The sequence below is a fragment of the Aulonocara sp. 'chitande type north' Nkhata Bay genome, linkage group LG8, assembly GCF_057382095.1.
Source record: "Aulonocara sp. 'chitande type north' Nkhata Bay isolate Kocher_YH1m ecotype deep benthic linkage group LG8, A_spYH_male_GT1.1, whole genome shotgun sequence".
NCBI lineage: Eukaryota > Metazoa > Chordata > Actinopteri > Cichliformes > Cichlidae > Aulonocara > Aulonocara sp. 'chitande type north' Nkhata Bay.
This window is the reverse complement of record NC_141351.1, coordinates 27,274,353-27,294,848: the sequence shown is the minus strand read 5'-3', so window position 1 is coordinate 27,294,848 and position 20,496 is coordinate 27,274,353. Positions and strand designations below refer to the sequence as shown.

Sequence of the window (20,496 nt, the reverse complement as noted above, 5' to 3'; positions counted from 1 at the left end):
GTCAGCGCATTGTCTGTGTTCCATCCCTCAGGTCAGGTTAAGTGTAGCGGGTGGAGGAGTTCATGCATGTCATGTTAGCGAATTCATGTAATTCATAGTTTCTTCATGCACCTGTACGAGTCGTGCACACAGTCATTTTTAGGTTTTGGTTTAGCTCTCGCCACTGTCTCATTGTAGCTTTTGTTTTGTACCCTTGTTATTCAGCCATAATAAACGGCTCGCCCTTGTTTAAAGTTACTCCCATCTCCTCACCTGTGTCCGCGCCTGGGTCCACACACCTTCACTCAGTCTGCCCTGCAGACCGTGACATTTAACTGCTAATAGAGATAAATGATTACAAGCTGTGTCCCAAAACTGAGGCTGCATTTGTAGGCCGATTACGTCACAGCCAGGCGACGAAGGCGGTCCCAATTCGAAGGCTGCTCCAAACACGGGAGACAAAGGCCGGGTCCTCCAAAGGATGCAGCCTAGGCTTTGGGACACAGCGCCTGTATCCCAATTCAGGGTCTGCAGCCTTAAAGTACGCAGCCTCAACGATCCTCAAGGGCCGCGTACTTAAAGACCGCTGAGGCCGGAAGTGCGAGGCTTGTGTAATGGGACAGTCAAGCCTCCGTTGCACTGATACTGTTGTTTGTCAACAAAGTTAAAAAAAAAAAAAAGCATCCATCGCGCTACCCAGGTTGCCTAGCAACCATGATACTAACAGCTGGAAACGTGTCATACAGCTGTGTTTGACAGAAATGAAGGAGAACATATTTTGTTCATTTGTTTGTTTCTACATGAGCTTTGGTCATTCTCTGTAAGATTAAGCTCAGCTATTGAACGGCGTATATTTTAAAGTAAAGGCTTTAAAACCAAGTTAGTACAAACGTCACTAATGTCACATGACTTTGCTGACATGTGGCCAACAGTAATGTTTTAATGTTCTTTGTTATTAAACATTTGCACATAAATAAGTGACATAATATTCAGTACTTAAAGTTTGCTCTTCGGCCGCCCCTCATCCGCCGTTTTTTTCGGCAAATTTATCCACACCGACTGCCGTACTATGAATTGTGGGATATATGGGACCACGAAGTCTACACTGCTACAGCCTTAAAATTCAGGGAAATGAAGGACGCATTTGAGGGCCGCATTTCGAGCAGCCTTTGAATTGGGACAGCCTTCGGCGCGCCGCTGTGACCTAATAGGCCTTGAAATGCGTACTTTAAGGCTGCAGACCCTGAATTGGGATACAGCCAGCTACAGTAGCTATATGTATCCTGTGTAAGGTCACATCAGTTTCTAGTTTGTTTCCTTATGTGGAGTTTGAGTTGATCTTCTGCTTGTTTGGTGACTTTAGCGATTAGTGGACTTGATTTGTAAGCTAGCATTAGCTCATGTTGTTCACTGTTGCTGTGAGCGTCACTCTGAGTATAAATGTCACATGCAGTGGAGATGTATTAAAATAATTTTTAAAGGCTTAATATGTAAACAGAATGAGGCCATTGGGGCTTTTCTACTGGTAAACAGCTGTTTAGTTTCCACTCGTTTATTCATAGATTTTCATGTTTCTGTACACTGGGATCAAGTAGAAATTTCCATTACACAGTGACAGACTTGAAAAGAAAACCGTGACATCATTAGTGTGATTTCCTTAAAAACATTACAGCTCGTATTTGTCTGAACATACAGCATGAACCACAAAATCCAGGAGTATCTAAACTGTAATGTTTTCATCACAGAAAGGAATAACAGATCATTAATACAAGGCTTTGTGCTTATGGTCTGAAGTACCTCTTTAATCAGCAGCTGCAGTAACATGTGTCTGCAGATCAGCAGAAAACCTAAATGTGGGGTTGCCTTAGAAAGGTAAGTGCAATGCAATGGCTGCATGTTATACGATATGGGAACGTGCATCATCAGAAAATACCAGGGAAAATGGGCCAAACTAAAACAAAGCAGTTCACTTCAGATACATTTTGAACCATTTAAAGTGTTTCTGACACTCTGGTGAAACCTTAACTTGCGACCTTTGATGTGTTTTTAGATATTTGTGTATCTGGAGTGAAGTGGAGCTGGTTTGATTACAGCAGCGTGACCTCAGCACCATGACTTTGGGCTTCTGTTCGTTTCCTCTGTGCTGTGGCTCATGATGAGTGTATGTAAGAACGTAATGAAGTCAGAGCCTGTTGACAACCTGAAGCTTACGTAACCTTCCCCACAGACAAAAAGACATCAGCAAATACACAATACATCCTCCTAATACGCAGCAGTGGCCACGATATAATCCCCAAACATGAAACATGGACGGGCGGATAATTGTGCAATTCATATTACAGATACGACGCAGCCATTGGTGGGCTGCTCAGCTGGCTGTGCTGTTTTATATAAGAGGATTTGCTCCAGCACGGCCTCTGTGGCACAAGCCCTCTAAAAAAGACTCGGGGCAGGATCATATGTCAGGCAGTGCCAGAGCCAATGAGCGGTGGGGGCGGAGTCTATCTGGTCAAGGAGGATTTTGTAGTTTCAGGAAGGGAGTGGGATTAAACCAGTCTGTAGCCACAGTGGTTTCCAGAAACATCAAATGGATATTTGAATCACAGAAAGCATCAGAGCAGCAGACCCAAACTACAAACATTACTCCAACACGTCTGATCACATGGATCAATTAACTGATAAAGGTTTTAATTTAGCATAAAGCTAGCTCTCATTAGCTCATTAACTGGCCCAGCAGGCAGCGCAGCAGCGGCTGCGACTTTATCACCATGTGTACCCAAAAAACTCAAATTACTTGCTTTTGCATTGTTGATCTATAGCAGCATTTCTGTCATGTTTGAAGGGCACACAGGTAACTCAGGTAACTCAGCCCAGCGGACTGTGCTGCCACAGGAGTACTGCTGATCTGATCTAACCCGCCCACAAAAGTGGAAGTATTCCGAGTTTTTATATTTACAACAGCACTTTTGTGTTTTAAACATTTTTAACGTCTTTCAGGTTTTGCTGACTTGATCTCCTGAAGGTTAAAAGTGTAAAATAACCTGCTGGTTTAGTTTGCAGTCTGGCCCAGCTGGCAGCGAGCAGGGTGTGGCAGCGTCAGTGTGATCGTCTCTGTAGAAACTCAGTGTTTATATTGAGATTTTTTTTCAAATGATTATTTAAAAGTAAAAAAATTTAATTAAAGTTTTGTAGTTTTTTACTGAACAGATCACAGAACTACAGTAAAGTCAGGCTGTGTGTGCACAGTCTCACTAAACTGACCTAAAAACATGAGATACTGATTTCATCAACAAATCAAAGAGAATCTCCAGAGTTCGGCTCGCAGCTCCAGGTTTTCTTTGTCATTTCATTTGGATGAAATGGTAACAGGATGCGTTAACTACAGTTTACAAAACTACATTTGATTTTTTGTGTTTTGTTTTTGTTTTTTGTTGCAAATATCAGGAAAGTTGGAAGAGTTGGTGAAAGCTTGGACTGCTTCGCTCAGCTAGCCACCGCGCCATGTTCGTAGGTAGGCCCAGCAGACACTGGACAGGTGCTGCAAAATCATTACAAAGTGTGTCTATGAAAATTTAAACTATTCATGATCTTTTAAGCACAACAGTATTTATTTTTGTAACTTCTAAGTTCAGGTTTTACTAACATGAGAAAACCACCAAATGGTGGAAATGTGAACGTTAGCGTTATGACGTTAGCCTCGGCGCTGGGTTCGTAAACCAGACCAGCAGGCATTTCTGTGTCGTCAGTGTGAATGAGATTGTACTGAGGGGAGTAAATGTAACACAAAAGCTGTTAAAACGGTGTGTTTTATTTTATTTTTATAACATTTTCTCATTTTGTTTGTATGTACGTTTGGAGCTCGACTGTCAGAAAGCCGCAGCCGCCGAGCAACATCACCTGTTTTCACCTGATCACCTGATCTGACCCAGCATGCGGCGCTACAGGTGCTACAGCACAATCAGGTAATGACTAGTTTTTTTATTTCTTATTATTTATTAATTACTTTATGGTTCTTTTTTTTGTTTGTTTGTTTAATATGTAAAACACAGTTCTCTGTTTAAAAACGTGAGTTTTACTGATGCTTCGAATGATTACGTTTCTGTGTTGGTTCATTAAAATAATTTTTGGAAGGTTTTCAAACCAGTTTTTCACATTTCCGTTACAAATGTAACAGGAAGTGAGAGGCTGTGTCCACGTGGCAGGCTCTAACGTGGCCCAGCAGACAACAGGTATGACAACATAACGAGGACGTGCACAAACTGACAGAGTCAACAGAAAGAGTTTGCATTGAATGATAACAAGCAGCTGTTTGAAGTCTCACTGGTTAAAATGGTTGTTTATGTACTCGTAGAAATGTCTGATGATTTAAGAAAGTGATGCTTTGATGTTACTATGGAGACGGGCTAATTCAAAAAGGTTCTTAGTCACACGCAGTCGCCAGCTATGTTTACAACATTCTCAGTGGCGTGACGGGAACAGCAGACATGGCAGACACTGGTGTCATGTTGGAAACTGTCAACACGGCATCAAATAAAATCATATTTAAATTTAAAGCTGTTTTCACAGATGATAGAAGACAGAGTTTATTGTTGCTGTGCAGCTACAGAGCTTAACAAATCTGTTAGACCAGAGATCATAAAACAAGAACATCTGTCAAAACTTGTTTAATAATAACGTTTGATTTTCGTTTATTTGGCAAATAAACTAAATTTGCTTTTTTTTTAACCCCAATTTCTTTCTTATTTTTTGTAAACCAGTAAATCTGAAAATGAATGTATAAAAACAGAAACTATATTGTAACATTTAACATATTTAGACTGACGTGATTGCACATACAGCCGGGCTAACGTTACAGAAGCTGGTTCAGGTCATTACCAACAGCTGTGACACTCTGTTGGTGTGGTGACACGTTTGTTAAGCGCTGTAAATGCAGCTTACAGAATATGGCTGCCTGTTCAGGAGCTTCCATGAACGCCTTTTTGTTATTAGCAACACAACCTTTAAAGGTTCCCCCTGCTGCAAACTGGGCACCAGTATCATCCTCTGACTGGATGTGATGGTGTTTGTGTTGTCATCCACATCAGTATCACAGACTCAAAGCACAAGAAATAAATCAAAGTGGCTCCTGTCCCAATTATGGCCCCGATGTGTGGCAGGTGTATAAGATTCAGCCCCTGGCGATTCCTGTCCACGGACACGCTGCCTGCCACAGCGAGGCAAAGGGAAGGAGGGGGTGGGGTTTGAAAACATGCTGTCTGTAACCTTAGTTACCTCTGTAGGACATAGGGGTGTCAGCCTCAGCTTTTAAAAACACGTTTGGATTTCTCGTTAGTGGCGTGGGAAACGCTAACAGGGTCATCGTAACTGGACGTCGTCATGAACACCAAGCTGATTGGCTCTTCTGAAGCTCTGATTTACTCAAAATGAAGAAGCATACTTAGATCATTAACGTGTGCATTTAAGGATTGAATACAGTGCACTGTAGTTGTTTTCCTTAAACGTTCAGTCGTCAGACTCAACAGTGAGACTCCTGCAGGGTAGCGAGGAGCGTTCCTCCTGGATAAGATGGCATCCATTGAAGAACCGCAGCCAGCGCCCTGCTCCATCACTGCTATCTTCAGTTTTCCAGTGATACCACACTCTGTGGTTTCAGGGAAGGTGCTGACACCACCCTCACAGTCTTTGTCAGTCTGGCGGGTTGGGGTCACATCAGCACTGAGGTGAGATGGAGAATCTGCTGCTGATGACTTCAAGTTCACACACTGTGAGGTCTGAAGTTTCTGCAGCTCTCCGTGAGGCCAAATCTCCAGAATCCCACAGATCCACGGTGAGCTGATGGCGCCGTAGGTGAGCGGAGGTCAGTGGTGGGAACTGGAGGGAATTCTGCGATTTGCAGGTGAGGCCAAAACCCTGGAAAAGAACAGGAAAAAACCACAGTGAATACTCTGATCTCTACTATTCTCTGTTCTTAACAGCTTTTCAGTCATTTCAGGCACAAATTGAAGCATTTTTAAGTTTTTCTTTAAATTCCAACTCATCCGATTTGTTTGAAACTTTGAAGCGTGTCGTTAACGACGTGCTCAGTATGTTGGCGCTGCTCTAACAAACCGATGGCCGTGACTTGGTGGTTCCACTTGTTGCAGACCATCAGTGAAGAACAGCTCCACGCTGAGTTTGTTCTTGAGCTTGGAGATGGAAAGCACCTCAGAGCTAATGTAGGAGGAGCTTTTTGTTAAAAGGATGCTAAATGTTCTGCTGACACATGAAGTACCAAAGAACATGATCTGATGTTACCACCCATACTCTGCTCCAGCTGTGTTAGTGCACAAATGGTCTCCATCACTGATGTTGGTGTCTCCTTCAGTACAACATAAACACAGGATGTTCTCTCAGATACAGATGAATCAAATACAGGATTTCCCTCCAAACAAACATCATCAGAGTTCCTCCATCAGATTCTTTTAACACCACCCAGTAAATCTGCAATAACACCAACATCTGCTGCACAGCTGTGAACATTAACCCATACAATCGAGCATCCAAACAGTTATCCCTGCTGTCCAGCATACGTCAAAAGGATGAGTGACGTTGACCCCAAAGTCTTTCCATTGATTATTTTCCTGTCCAGTGAGGGTTTATGTTGTCAGCTTATTTGATCTGTGTGATGGTGGGCGGGGAGAGGCGGGGGATTAACAGGCTGGTTTGAAGCGTCAGGACCAAAGCTTAAGAGTCCGAGTCCTCTGGGACCTTAGGTTGGGGGTGGAGGACGCAGTCTGCTGCTGCTCTGTATGTGAGTGCAGCTTTATTCAGGAGAAGCTGGTTAATGCTGACATAGCACCAAGCAGTTTAAGAGTCACCTAGAATTAAAACTGCACTCTTGTTGAAGAGCGCAGAGCCCAGGATCTGTTTGTGGGGCTGAGTAACTGGGACACTTATGTGTTAGTGGTGCAAATGTGAGGGCGAGAAGGTCCAGATGATAAAGAGCCGTCATCGGACCTCACAGTCAAAGAAGAACTGATGGCCTGGCAGGTGGCACCAAGACTTTACTGTGTCAGTGTTAGCACAGGTAACAGTCACACACACGGTCACACACAGTCACACACACGGTCACACACAGTCACACACACAGTCACACACACGGTCACACACACAGTCACACACACGGTCACACACACGGTCACACACAGTCACACACAGTCACACACACGGTCACACACACACGGTCACACACGGTCACACACATTCACACACAGTCACACACACACGGTCACACACGGTCACACACGGTCACACACAGTCACACACAGTCACACACACACGGTCACACACGGTCACACACGGTCACACACAGTCACACACAGTCACACACACACGGTCACACACAGTCACACACAGTCACACACACACGGTCACACACGGTCACACACGGTCACACACAGTCACACACAGTCACACACACACGGTCACACACAGTCACACACAGTCACACACACACGGTCACACACGGTCACACACGGTCACACACGGTCACACACAGTCACACACACGGTCACACACAGTCACACACAGTCACACACACACGGTCACACACACACGGTCACACACAGTCACACACACACGGTCACACACAGTCACACACAGTCACACACACACGGTCACACACGGTCACACACGGTCACACACAGTCACACACACGGTCACACACAGTCACACACAGTCACACACACACGGTCACACACAGTCACACACATTCACACAGTCACACACACGGTCACACACAGTCACACACACGGTCACACACGGTCACACACAGTCACACACACGGTCACACACAGTCACACACAGTCACACACACACGGTCACACACATTCACACAGTCACACACACAGTCACACACAGTCACACACACACAGTTACACACACAGTCACACACACGGTCACACACAGTCACACACAGTCACACACAGTCACACACACAGTCACACACACGGTCACACACACGTTTCACCCTTTACTTGTAAACTGTGACTTAACCCCAAAATGAACCAATAAACAAGCTTCACAAAGGTCCTCAGAATGTAGGAGTCCCCATGATGTAGGTCAGGTGGTTGGCGGGGTCCCCGTAAAGTCAGAGAAGAAGAAAAAGCTTTATCGATTATTTTTTTTTTATAGTTAAACTATATATTTATTATCTCAGAACATCGGGCCACAAATCCATCATAGAGACTTGGACATGAATGAGAATCAACAAAGGATCCAGAGTGTTTGTCTTCAACAGGGATTAAAACAAGGTTTGGTCTTCCAAAGAAACACAGCAGCACAATGATTCTCTTTGCTTTCACCATACATGGACCAGTACCTCCATCAAACATGGACCAGTACCTCCATCAAACATGGACCAGTACCTCCATCACACATGGACCAGTACCTCCGTCAAACATGGACCAGTACCTCCATCAAACATGGACCAGTACCTCCATCAAACCCACCAAAGGCCTGCTGAGTGGCCTCCTCGGGACGCCTTACCTCCTGCTGACTCCTCGGCGCCATCCGGGATGTTCAATTTAAAAAACAAGAGTCTGAGAATGAAACAGCAGCACTTCATGATTATCCGTCTGAACTTTCCTCTTCCTCTCAGACCAGAGTACTCCTCTTCTCCCGCTCCCGCTCTCCTCTATCCCGGCTCAGGTCTGGCGTCGGCAGCTCGGCGTGGCCCGCTTTGTTGTTGGGCTCGTACCGGGTGGTGGTGGGCGAGTTCTGCATGACCACCAGGCGTATGGGCGACTGGCTGGGTGGCGCTGGCGTGTTGTCAGGGGCGTACTCCTTGGTGGGGTCTTTGCCACGGCAGTCGTACAAGATGCAGGAGATGAGGAAGACGAGCAGCAGGATAACATAGCTGGCGACCAGGATGATGAGGTTCAGGGTGACGGGGTCAATCTCCAGGTAGAATTCCATAAAACCCATGGTGCCGCTTCATATCTCGGCCCGGATCCAGAGGAGGAAGAGATGGTGGGAAAAGAAAGAAAGGGAAATCTGGGGAAATGAGAGAGAGAAGCAGAAAAAAATCCCGCAGTGATGGACGTCGGCTGGACAGCTGGCCGGAAAGAGAGAAAGAGCAAAAGAGAGCAGAGGACGGCGTGGGATGATGAGATGACGGGATCAGCTGAGAGAGAGAGAGAGCGGGCAGTGACAGCAGGCTTTGTGCTTTAAAGGACATTAATCCTCGCTGCTCCTCCAACCTTGACGTTCAGCAGCCAATGACGAAAGCTGCTCAGTTTTAATAACTTAAGCCACCATTTTGATTTTGCCAGCTACACGTCCAGCGCCGTGGCAAAAACCATACTCTCAAAATGGAGGCCGGCTGCGGCACACACCTGTCAGCCTGCCATAAGCGCTGCTTTGGGGATTTAGGAGTCATGTAATATGTATTAAAACAACTGTTTATTATGTCACTCAGAGATTATTTTTACATTTGAAATTCAATTATATTAAAAGGAAATAAGGGCCCACAGCAGGCTGCTCTAAACATGCAATTTTGAGAGTACTGCTGTTAGTAGATCCTGATAAAGCTCCTCTGTGCCCTAAGCTGCTCTTTTATAAGAAAACTTTATCCTTGAACCCTCAGAGTCACAGCTTTAACTCACACAAGGAGAAAAATACATAATGTTGGCTTCAGATGTCATTTTTGTATAACAATAAGCTAAGATTAGCCAGCTAGCTGCTCTGATGGGTATCAACTAACATGTCCATGTTGGCGGGCTAGCTAACATTAGCTAACATTAGCTAAGATTAGCTAACATTAGTCAGAAGAAAGACAGTTTTATTGAGTGAAGTCTGATCAAATAGGAATTTGAGGAAAACTGGTCAAAGCCAACAGGACTTTTATGTTTTATTTGATTTTGGGGGGCTTTTTAGCAAATTTACTTAATGTCCTGTCAGCATGTTAGCTAACGCTAGTAAACAAAAAAGCTAACGCTGGCTAAAATTAGCCAGATTGGAGGACAGGAGGATGTAGAGTGGTCATTTTACAATTGGACCACCACCGTACTTGATGATGTCAAAGCTCAAACTGGCTGGCTTGACCGGCCCGATGCCGTAGCTACTCAGCATTTCTATATACAATAAACTCATATATCAACTTGCTTGCATTTGTTTTCAGTGCAAAAATATAATAAAATATTTTGTAATTATTTTATATTTACAGCAAAATGCAAGACGTTTGCCTATAAAAATTGTAAAAAAAAAAAAAATACTGCATAATATTAATTACAAGAGTAGTTTGTGGTGGAGATTGTTCATCTGCTGACTGAATATCTAAAGAGGAGAAAATAAAATCAGAAAAGCTGTAAAATGGAGTAGTCCGTGAGTTGTACAGGATAAATGTTGTTCTCATGCAAACAAAAGCAATATTAGACTTCTACTTATTATCCCCCTAAAAGTACAGAAAAAAAGCGACTCTGGGATCTTTAGTAGAAGAGACGTTCAACGCATGTCAAAAATACACATTTAAGAAAGCCAAAAAAATCCTTTTATGCACCCGAGCCAGGCTTGGTGCACAACTCAAAAGACACGCGTCCTGACCTTTCAGATTTATTCATGATCAAATGGACACATAGGCAGCCAAGGACACAGGAAATCACACAGTCTCATGATGAAGACTCATTGTTACTGTTATTTGCATTAATTTTTCCAACCAGCACTGAGGCAGACATTATGGAGGTTCGTTTAAAAGCTGTTCACACACACACACACACACAGAGACTTCTTGTTTTTCTCATTAACAAGCTAACAAAGTCAATACAATACAAATTTATTTATAAAAACCAACAGTATACCAAAGTGCTTCACATAAAAGACAGAAAATAAAACATAAATATTATAAATATTATAGGACCATAACAAAGTACCAAGTGTGCTAACAGGTCAGTGTCACTAATACACAGGAATAACATAAAATGCATATCAAGTAAAACATGTTAAAAGCACAAAGCCATAACAGATATGTATAAAAGGTAAAATAGAGTAAGTCTAGGAATCAGATACAGGCATGAACGAGCAGGAGAGGCGAGGTTAAATAAATAGGTTTGTAACTGTGATTTAAATGATTGGATAGAATCAGACGCACAGACAGCAATAGGAAGGTTATTCCACAAATCTGGTGCAGCCAAGGCAAACGCACGGTCACCTCACGTCAAAGACAAATAAATAAAAACACGCAGGTGAATAACTAAACGATGACACTGTCACTTCTATAAGATATTCATGGGGCTCTAATGTTTCCCACACACAAGCTTACAAGCGCTCAACATCCCCACTTACTCCTGCCAATCCTTTGAAGAATGGCTCCGCCCACATCTCATTTGGTGCCTGCAAACCAATGAGAGCCTGTTTCCTGATTAAAATATATTAACTGTTACGTATTCCACAACATTTCAACACAAGAATGACAGTAGATCATAATGATAAGAATTAGGTGTTGTTTTGCATATAAAACCCCTCATAGACCCAGTGATCAGTGTGGATGAAGTCCACTGTGTAACCTGCCCACCATCAACATCTGTGTGGCTGTTACCAGTCATTTTAATCAAATCTTTACCAATTGTGTACGTGTAGTAATGAACATGTATGTTACGTGTACGTGGTTACTGTATGTGTCACCGCCTGTCTTCAAAAGGACACACAGAGCATTTTGAGTCACTCCACTAAAAGGACACAGGCCATTTACTAGTTGATTGATGACAAGAACACAACTACAAATCCATTAGACAGAAGTCAGTCAGTGAAGCTAAAACTTCCTGATAAAACAGGAAGTAGACCAAAGATCAAAGGTGAAGCACAGATGATGTACACAGAGTTCATGTATGGTACTAACTCAGTGTTACTGCTTATAGTGCTTTTTTCCTCGCGCTCTTTCTGCTGATTGCCACCGAGACCACAGCACTGAATGTACACAGACGAGTATTTAATGATGTGAGTCCACGTCCGAGCAGGACACAACTCCATCTGTTGTCCACTCCTCGCTGTCGCAGCTCCCACAGAGGTCCCAGCATCAGCATGACTCACATGAAGCCACAGCGCTCAGACTGACTCCAGGTTTTTATGTGAGTTCAACAAGTCCACAGTAAGAACTGGAGCTCATGTTTCAGAGAGCAGTGAATGAGCTCGCTGTGTGTGGACCCTGTAAATAAAACACCAACATGAGCAGAGGATATCCAGTTGCTTCATAAAATGTGGTAAAACAACAGAATCAGGAAATACCTTTCAAACCAGGCACACCTAAACTACTGTCCTCAACAGCAGATGGTGAGCGCCGCGAGGGGCAAGAGGCGGGGAATAACAACAGAGTCGGAAAAATATAGCAAAGCGGATATTAGACCTGAGAGAGGGGCACCCAAACAGCTGCTGATGGTAGACGTCAGCCTGACCTACTAAACTACAAAACCCACAAAGGCAGTGCAGTGCTGCCAGGCTGTGTGGCTGTTCACCACCACGTACAGACCAAATAACTGCTCCTAAATACACAAAAGACAAACAAGCACGAGCATGTCTTTTCTTCCTCGTAGAAATCTGTTCTTACTTTGTCTGTTTGGACCTTTAGGCTGCGTAACGTCCCTGCGTACAGTCCAGGCTTTGCTGTCATTGGACAGCCGGGAGACCCATGATTCAAACGTCCACGGATAAAACAGCATGAACAGTTAGTAAAGTGAGCCACATCTACAGCCTCACAGTCATCATGTCTGAGATCTGTTGTTATTTTCTCTCATTTCCTGTTTTATTTTGTAATCTGTGTCGCTCTTCCACTTTGCCCTCTGTGTCAGGCCAACGTGGGTGTTCCAGTTCTCCTGGGAATGTTCCTCATGTTGACGTTGTTTTGCCGTCTCTGCATGGATGTGTTAGAGACACTGAAAGTAAAAAAGGACAAAGAATTTCAAACAGTGTGGGTGAGGAGGGTGAAACTCACAGAAATGCTTTTGAAGATTAACTTTATAAATTCATGAGAAGAACAAACTTTTCATTTACAAGAAAAATGTGTCAAAAGGAGAAAAACTGAAATTTGAATTGAATTTTAGTCTCTGTGATGTAAGGAGCTCTCTGATTGGTTGGACAGACACGGGCTGGTTGCCTGTTTGTGTTCATAGCTTTGCTGCTAACATGTGTGTGTTTGTACAAACGCTGCTCAGCCTCAGGATTTAAACTCCGCCCAGCACAGATGTTAGAAGAATGAAGCGACCTGTTCCAGATCTCTGATGAGGCCTTCAGCCTGTTTCTTCCTGTTGGTCTTCGATCTCCTCTATGAGCTCCTTCAGGCGTCTCCCAGACTCCTGAACATATATATATATAGTCATAGGCCTATATATATATAGGCCTATGACTCAATGCCCCACAGCTGGATACTGGAATGCCTAGAATTGTACAAGATCAATGGGACCCTAAGAGCCTTCATCAGGAACTCAATGGGGATGTGGCGTACAACACTAGAGGCCAACTCCAAGCCCATAGCACAAGTCACCATCAAGTGCGGGATCTACCAAGGAGATGCTCTGTCCCCACTGCTGTTCTGCATAGGCCTGAACCCCCTCAGTGAGATCATTAACAAGACTGGCTACGGATACCGACTACGGAACGGAGCAGTTGTCAGCCACCTCCTGTACATGGATGACATCAAGCTGTATGCCAAGAGTGAACGAGACATCGATTCACTGATCCACACTACCAGGCTATACAGCAATGACATTGGAATGTCGTTCGGACTGGAGAAGTGTAGTCGGATGGTAACAAAGAGAGGGAAGGTAGTCAGAACTGAGGGGATTGAACTACCAGAAGGCAACATTGCAGACATAGAGGACAGTTACAAGTACCTGGGGATCCCACAGGCGAATGGGAACCATGAAGAGGCCGCTAGAAAAGCTGCAACCACCAAGTACCTGCAGAGGGTCAGGCAAGTCCTGAGGAGTCAGCTGAATGGTAAGAACAAGATCCGGGCCATCAACACGTACGCCCTGCCCGTGATCAGGTACCCTACTGGGGTAATAGGCTGGCCAAAGGAGGAGATAGAAGCCACTGACATAAAGACAAGAAAGCTCCTTACCATGCATGGAGGGTTTCACCCCAAGTCCAGCACCCTGAGGCTGTACGCTAAGCGGAAGGAAGGGGGCCGGGGACTGGTGAGTGTCAGCACCACAGTCCAGGATGAGACAACAAACATCCAAGAATACATTGGGAAGATGGCCCCAACTGACCGAGTGCTCAGTGAATACCTCAGGCAGCAGAAACCCAAGAAAGAGGAGGGAGACGAGGAACCATCATGGAAGGACAGGCCCCTGCACGGTATGTACCACCGGCAGATAGAGGAGGTGGCTGATATCCAGAAATCCTACCAGTGGCTGGACAAAGCTGGACTGAAAGACAGCACAGAGGCACTAATCATGGCAGCACAAGAACAAGCTCTGAGCACAAGATCCATAGAGGCTGGGGTCTATCACACCAGGCAAGACCCCAGGTGCAGGCTGTGTAAAGATGCCCCAGAGACAATCCAGCACATAACAGCAGGGTGCAAGATGCTAGCAGGCAAGGCATACATGGAACGCCACAACCAAGTGGCCGGCATAGTGTACAGGAACATCTGTGCCGAGTATAACCTGGAAGTCCCGAGGTCAAAATGGGAGATGCCCCCAAGGGTGGTGGAGAATGACCGAGCTAAGATCCTGTGGGACTTCCAGATACAGACGGACAAAATGGTGGTGGCTAACCAACCGGACATAGTGGTGGTAGACAAACAGAAGAAGACGGCCGTAGTGATCGATGTAGCGGTTCCGAATGACAGCAATATCAGGAAGAAGGAACACGAGAAGCTGGAGGAATACCAAGGGCTCAGAGAAGAGCTCGAGAGGATGTGGAGGGTGAAGGTAACGGTGGTCCCCGTGGTAATCGGAGCACTAGGTGCGGTGACTCCCAAGCTAGGCGAGTGGCTCCAGCAGATCCCGGGAACAACATCGGAGATCTCTGTCCAGAAGAGCGCAGTCCTGGGAACAGCTAAGATACTGCGCAGGACCCTCAAGCTCCCAGGCCTCTGGTAGAGGACCCGAGCTTGAAGGATAAACCGCCCACAGGGGCGTGCTGGGTGTTTTTTATATATATATATATATATATATATATATATACATATATATATATATATTTATATATATATACATATATATAAAAATATGTATATATATATATATATATATATTAGGGGTGCAACGATACACAAAATTCACGGTTCAGTTCGGTTCGATACTTTGGTGTCACGGTTCGATATTTTTTTGATACAAAAAAATGTTCATGCCTTTTTAATTTGTTATTTATTAAAATTATAAATATATATTTTAACTCAAAGGTACAGTTTTTAAATTTAACCCTAACCCTTGTGCGTGTTTTTTATTTTGACAGCGAATGCGCACCTGCAGACCACTTATGTGCAGCCCTGGTTATTTAGCTCATCATATTGCAGCCACAGAAATTATTTTGTCCATGAAACCATAAAGCTGCACTTTCTTTTTGCCTTATAGTCTGATTTGTCATAACTTCTCCGTTTTGTGGTAAGCTTTTCTTTGGCTGTCACTTCTTCACCCTGACCTGTCTTATTTGGCTCAGCAGAACTGAAATGCTTTTACACACGGACTCACATAAGCTCAGCGATTCTCTGCGCGATCAACCTCTCACATGTTTAAGCTGCGGGAGATTTCACTTGTCATGTTTGCATAGTAAGCTAACGATTAATTAGACGATGTCAGAGGAATTGGTGCACAAATTATCATCACTCACAGATCAGTGCTGTCGCTCTCTATACACAGTTCGCACGATTGCAAAGTGAAAGCAAAAAAACAAGCGCAAATTCAAACGCGACTTCAATATGTCACATATTGACAGTGGCTCACCGATGCCAATGACATAATTACCCAGCTACATTTCTGAAAGAATGCAAAAGCATTGACATATATTTTTCCTACAATAGCCCGACGGGCAGGGCAGAGATAGATTTTGGTAGCCCGACTGAAAAAAATCGCTAGCTCCAGGACGTCGGGCTAGCGATATTGCGAGCCCTGTATCTGATTGAGGAATCACTCATCTTTGGAAAAGAGAGTTTATTACAGAGAAATGGCTCTTTCCAAAATAAAAGCTATACTATCCGCTTCTTCTGGGCTATATTCTCAGCAGCATAAGGAGAATCATGTGCTAACAGCTGTCTAAATGACTCGGCTAAAGTTAGTAGCATGCTTGTTGTTTTTGTCTTTGCACTAGGATGATGTCGGCGTAAATGTGCAGTCATATTCGTTGTGTTCCCACTAGTGCTTTCAGGTTAATCTCGTTGAAATGACCTTAACGCCACAACACGGCAAATCTCCGTTAACGAGCTACCGCCGATCGCTCCGTGCATGGGGCTAGACGGCCAACACGTTAACGAGCTAACTGCGCTAACACACTAGTTCACACCAATGTAATTGAGCATTGCATGGCACATCCAACATACTGTTTTACTTTAGTCCATGACTCGCTTACCTTCAGGGTCATACGTCACATGAAAACCAAAATAATTCCAAACGCCAGATCTGAATGAGAGTGGGGGAGGTCCATGTTGCTGAGAGCTTAACTTCTGTCTCGCTAGCTTGCCCTGTGCTCTTCCTTCTGACTATGCTGTCTGTGTGGAGCGCTCAGTGGATCTGCGCTCGACAGTGCAGCCTAGGCGGAGTAGTCGAACACAGATTCACTGAGCGCTCAACACAGACAGCATCGTCAGAAGGAAAATTGATAAAATAAATTACAAATGTTGTATTGTTCGATACATATGCGTACCGAACCGAAAGCACTGTATCGAACGGTTCAATATCGATACGAATATCGTTGCACCCCTAATATATATATATATATATATATATATATATATATATATAACACCCAGCACGCCCCTGCGGGCGGTTTATCCTTCAAGCTCGGGTCCTCTACCAGAGGCCTGGGAGCTTGAGGGTCCTGCGCAGTATCTTAGCTGTTCCCAGGACTGCGCTCTTCTGGACAGAGATCTCCGATGTTGTTCCCGGGATCTGCTGGAGCCACTCGCCTAGCTTGGGAGTCACCGCACCTAGTGCTCCGATTACCACGGGGACCACCGTTACCTTCACCCTCCACATCCTCTCGAGCTCTTCTCTGAGCCCTTGGTATTTCTCCAGCTTCTCGTGTTCCTTCTTCCTGATATTGCTGTCATTCGGAACCGCTACATCGATCACTACGGCCGTCTTCTTCTGTTTGTCTACCACCACTATGTCCGGTTGGTTAGCCACCACCATTTTGTCCGTCTGTATCTGGAAGTCCCACAGGATCTTAGCTCGGTCATTCTCCACCACCCTTGGGGGCATCTCCCATTTTGACCTCGGGACTTCCAGGTTATACTCGGCACAGATGTTCCTGTACACTATGCCGGCCACTTGGTTGTGGCGTTCCATGTATGCCTTGCCTGCTAGCATCTTGCACCCTGCTGTTATGTGCTGGATTGTCTCTGGGGCATCTTTACACAGCCTGCACCTGGGGTCTTGCCTGGTGTGATAGACCCCAGCCTCTATGGATCTTGTGCTCAGAGCTTGTTCTTGTGCTGCCATGATTAGTGCCTCTGTGCTGTCTTTCAGTCCAGCTTTGTCCAGCCACTGGTAGGATTTCTGGATATCAGCCACCTCCTCTATCTGCCGGTGGTACATACCGTGCAGGGGCCTGTCCTTCCATGATGGTTCCTCGTCTCCCTCCTCTTTCTTGGGTTTCTGCTGCCTGAGGTATTCACTGAGCACTCGGTCAGTTGTAGATATATATATATATATATATATATATATATGTATATATATATATGTATGTGTGTATATATGTATATATACAGTGGGGCAAAAAAGTATTTAGTCAGCCACCGATTGTGCAAGTTCCCCCACTTAAAATGATGACAGAGGTCAGTAATTTGCACCAGAGGTACACTTCAACTGTGAGAGACAGAATGTGAAAAAAAATCCATGAATTCACATGGTAGGATTTGTAAAGAATTTATTCGTAAATCAGGGTGGAAAATAAGTATTTGGTCACCTCAAACAAGGAAAATCTCTGGCTCTCACAGACCTGTAACGTCTTCTGTAAGAAGCTTTTCTGTCCCCCACTCGTTACCTGTATGAATGGCACCTGTTTGAACTCATCATCTGTATAAAAGACACCTGTCCACAGCCTCAAACAGTCAGACTCCAAACTCCGCCATGGCCAAGACCAAAGAGCTTTCGAAGGACACCAGGAAAAGTATTGTAGACCTGCACCAGACTGGGAAGAGTGAATCTACAATAGGCAAGCAGCTTGGTGTGAAAAAATCAACTGTGGGAGCAATCATCAGAAAATGGAAGACATACAAGACCACTGATAATCTCCCTCGATCTGGGGCTCCACGCAAGATCTCATCCCGTGGGGTCAAAATGATCATGAGAACGGTGAGCAAAGATCCCAGAACCACACGGGGGGACCTGGTGAATGACCTGCAGAGAGCTGGGACCAAAGTAACAAAGGTCACCATCAGTAACACACTACAACGGCAGGGAATCAAATCCCGCAGTGCCAGACGTGTTCCGCTGCTGAAGCCAGTGCATGTCCAGGCCCGTCTGAAGTTTGCCAGAGAGCACATGGATGATACAGCAGAGGATTGGGAGAATGTCATGTGGTCAGATGAAACCAAAGTAGAACTTTTTGGTATAAACTCAACTCGTCGTGTTTGGAGGAAGAAGAATACTGAGTTGCATCCCAAGAACACCATACCTACTGTGAAGCACGGGGGTGGAAACATCATGCTATGGGGCTGTTTTTCTGCCAAGGGGACAGGACGACTGATCCGTGTTAAGGACAGAATGAATGGGGCCATGTATCGTGAGATTTTGAGCCAAAACCTCCTTCCATCAGTGAGAACTTTGAAGATGAAACGAGGCTGGGTCTTCCAACATGACAATGATCCAAAACACACCGCCCGGGCAACAAAGGAGTGGCTCCGTAAGAAGCATTTGAAAGTCCTGGAGTGGCCTAGCCAGTCTCCAGACCTCAACTCCATAGAAAATCTGTGGCGGGAGTTGAAAGTCCGTGTTGCTCGGCGACAGCCCCAAAACATCACTGCTCTCGAGAAGATCTGCATGGAGGAATGGGCCAAAATACCAGCTACTGTGTGTGCAAACCTGGTAAAGACCTATAGTAAACGTTTGACCTCTGTTATTGCCAACAAAGGTTATGTTACAAAGTATTGAGTTGTATTTTTGTTATTGACCAAATACTTATTTTCCACCCTGATTTACCAATAAATTCTTTACAAATCCTACCATGTGGATTCATGGATTTTTTTTTCACATTCTGTCTCTCACAGTTGAAGTGTACCTCTGGTGCAAATTACTGACCTCTGTCATCATTTTAGGTGGGGGAACTTGCACAATCGGTGGCTGACTAAATACTTTTTTGCCCCACTGTATGTATGTATATATATATATGTGTGTATGTATATATATGTGTGTGTGTGTGTGTATGTATATATATATATATATATAATGTGATGCTTTTTAAATGTGGGGCAGTTTTCTCCTGCTGTGTTTGTGTGCGGGTGCAGATGTGGCGGATAAAGTCAGGCTAATTCCTCACACACTCGTTGCTGTTCTCCATCTGCTGACGGTTTTATTTCTGTCTGATGGAAAACAGAAAGGCAGGCAGCAGATGGACACAGCAACCTTTCAGCTCATCAGAAAAGCGGGTCGGAGTAAAAACACGTGTTTCATACTGAATTTGACACTTTGATTTATGGACACGTGACAGTGACACACTCAGCAGGTTTGTATGGATCTCAGTGTCACTGATGTTCCTTCACTCTGTGGGGAGCACACATTGATGTATTAGAATAAACCTTCCTCCACGTTGCTGTTGGAGCCAAAGGTGAACATATTTAACTGACATAAATGCTCATCAATTAAAAACTGCATTCTGTATTTGCTCGTGACACCGGGGGCAGAGACAGACCCATCTGCATCCACAGACTGCACACGAGCATCACACAGACTCCGGCTAATTAGTGCTCAGTAACATCCAATTAAAATTCAAGAATGTCACTCACCAAAACTGGAGCTCAGACTTGTTGGATGTTTGTTGGTAGCCTACAATTAACTGCAACACATCTCATCTTATTTTAGCCTCAGCGGTGGATGTGACGCCCTGCAGGAGCTGCAAGTCACAGCATTAATCTTCCTTTATTCATCCTCAGATATTTACTGCTTCAGATCTCCATCATGGTTTCCAATAAAATATTTAATATTGTATGAATTTCTAACAGTGTCCTTGCTGAGTTGAACCTGAAACTCTGATCTTCTTCTTGCTGTCACTTCCAGGTTCTGCAGTTTTGCTGTGTAGGCGGTGCTGTCACGTGTCAGGTAACAATCAGGCTGCAGTTTGATTTATATTCATATGATAAATCTGTAGCATGAAAACGCCTCAGAG

General features: G+C 44.5%; 1 protein-coding gene across 2 annotated transcripts; it reads right to left on the bottom strand.

Moving 5' to 3' along the window:
- Positions 1 to 1,507: 1,507 nt before the first annotated feature.
- Positions 1,508 to 9,214, bottom strand: smim36 (small integral membrane protein 36). Of its 2 annotated transcripts, none has more exons than XM_086304691.1 (2): positions 8,506 to 9,212; positions 1,508 to 5,889 (listed from the first exon to the last, which is right to left on the bottom strand). In XM_086304691.1, exon 1 carries the CDS (start codon positions 8,941 to 8,943, stop codon positions 8,614 to 8,616), a length of 330 nt encoding a protein of 109 aa, XP_086160817.1. In that variant the 5' UTR covers positions 8,944 to 9,212; the 3' UTR covers positions 1,508 to 5,889; positions 8,506 to 8,613. The 2 variants fall into 2 exon arrangements, with proteins under 2 accessions (XP_086160817.1, XP_086160818.1); XM_086304692.1 differs by lacking the exon at positions 1,508 to 5,889 and adding an exon at positions 7,924 to 8,338 and having other exon boundaries at positions 8,385 to 9,214.
- Positions 9,215 to 20,496: the final 11,282 nt, after the last annotated feature.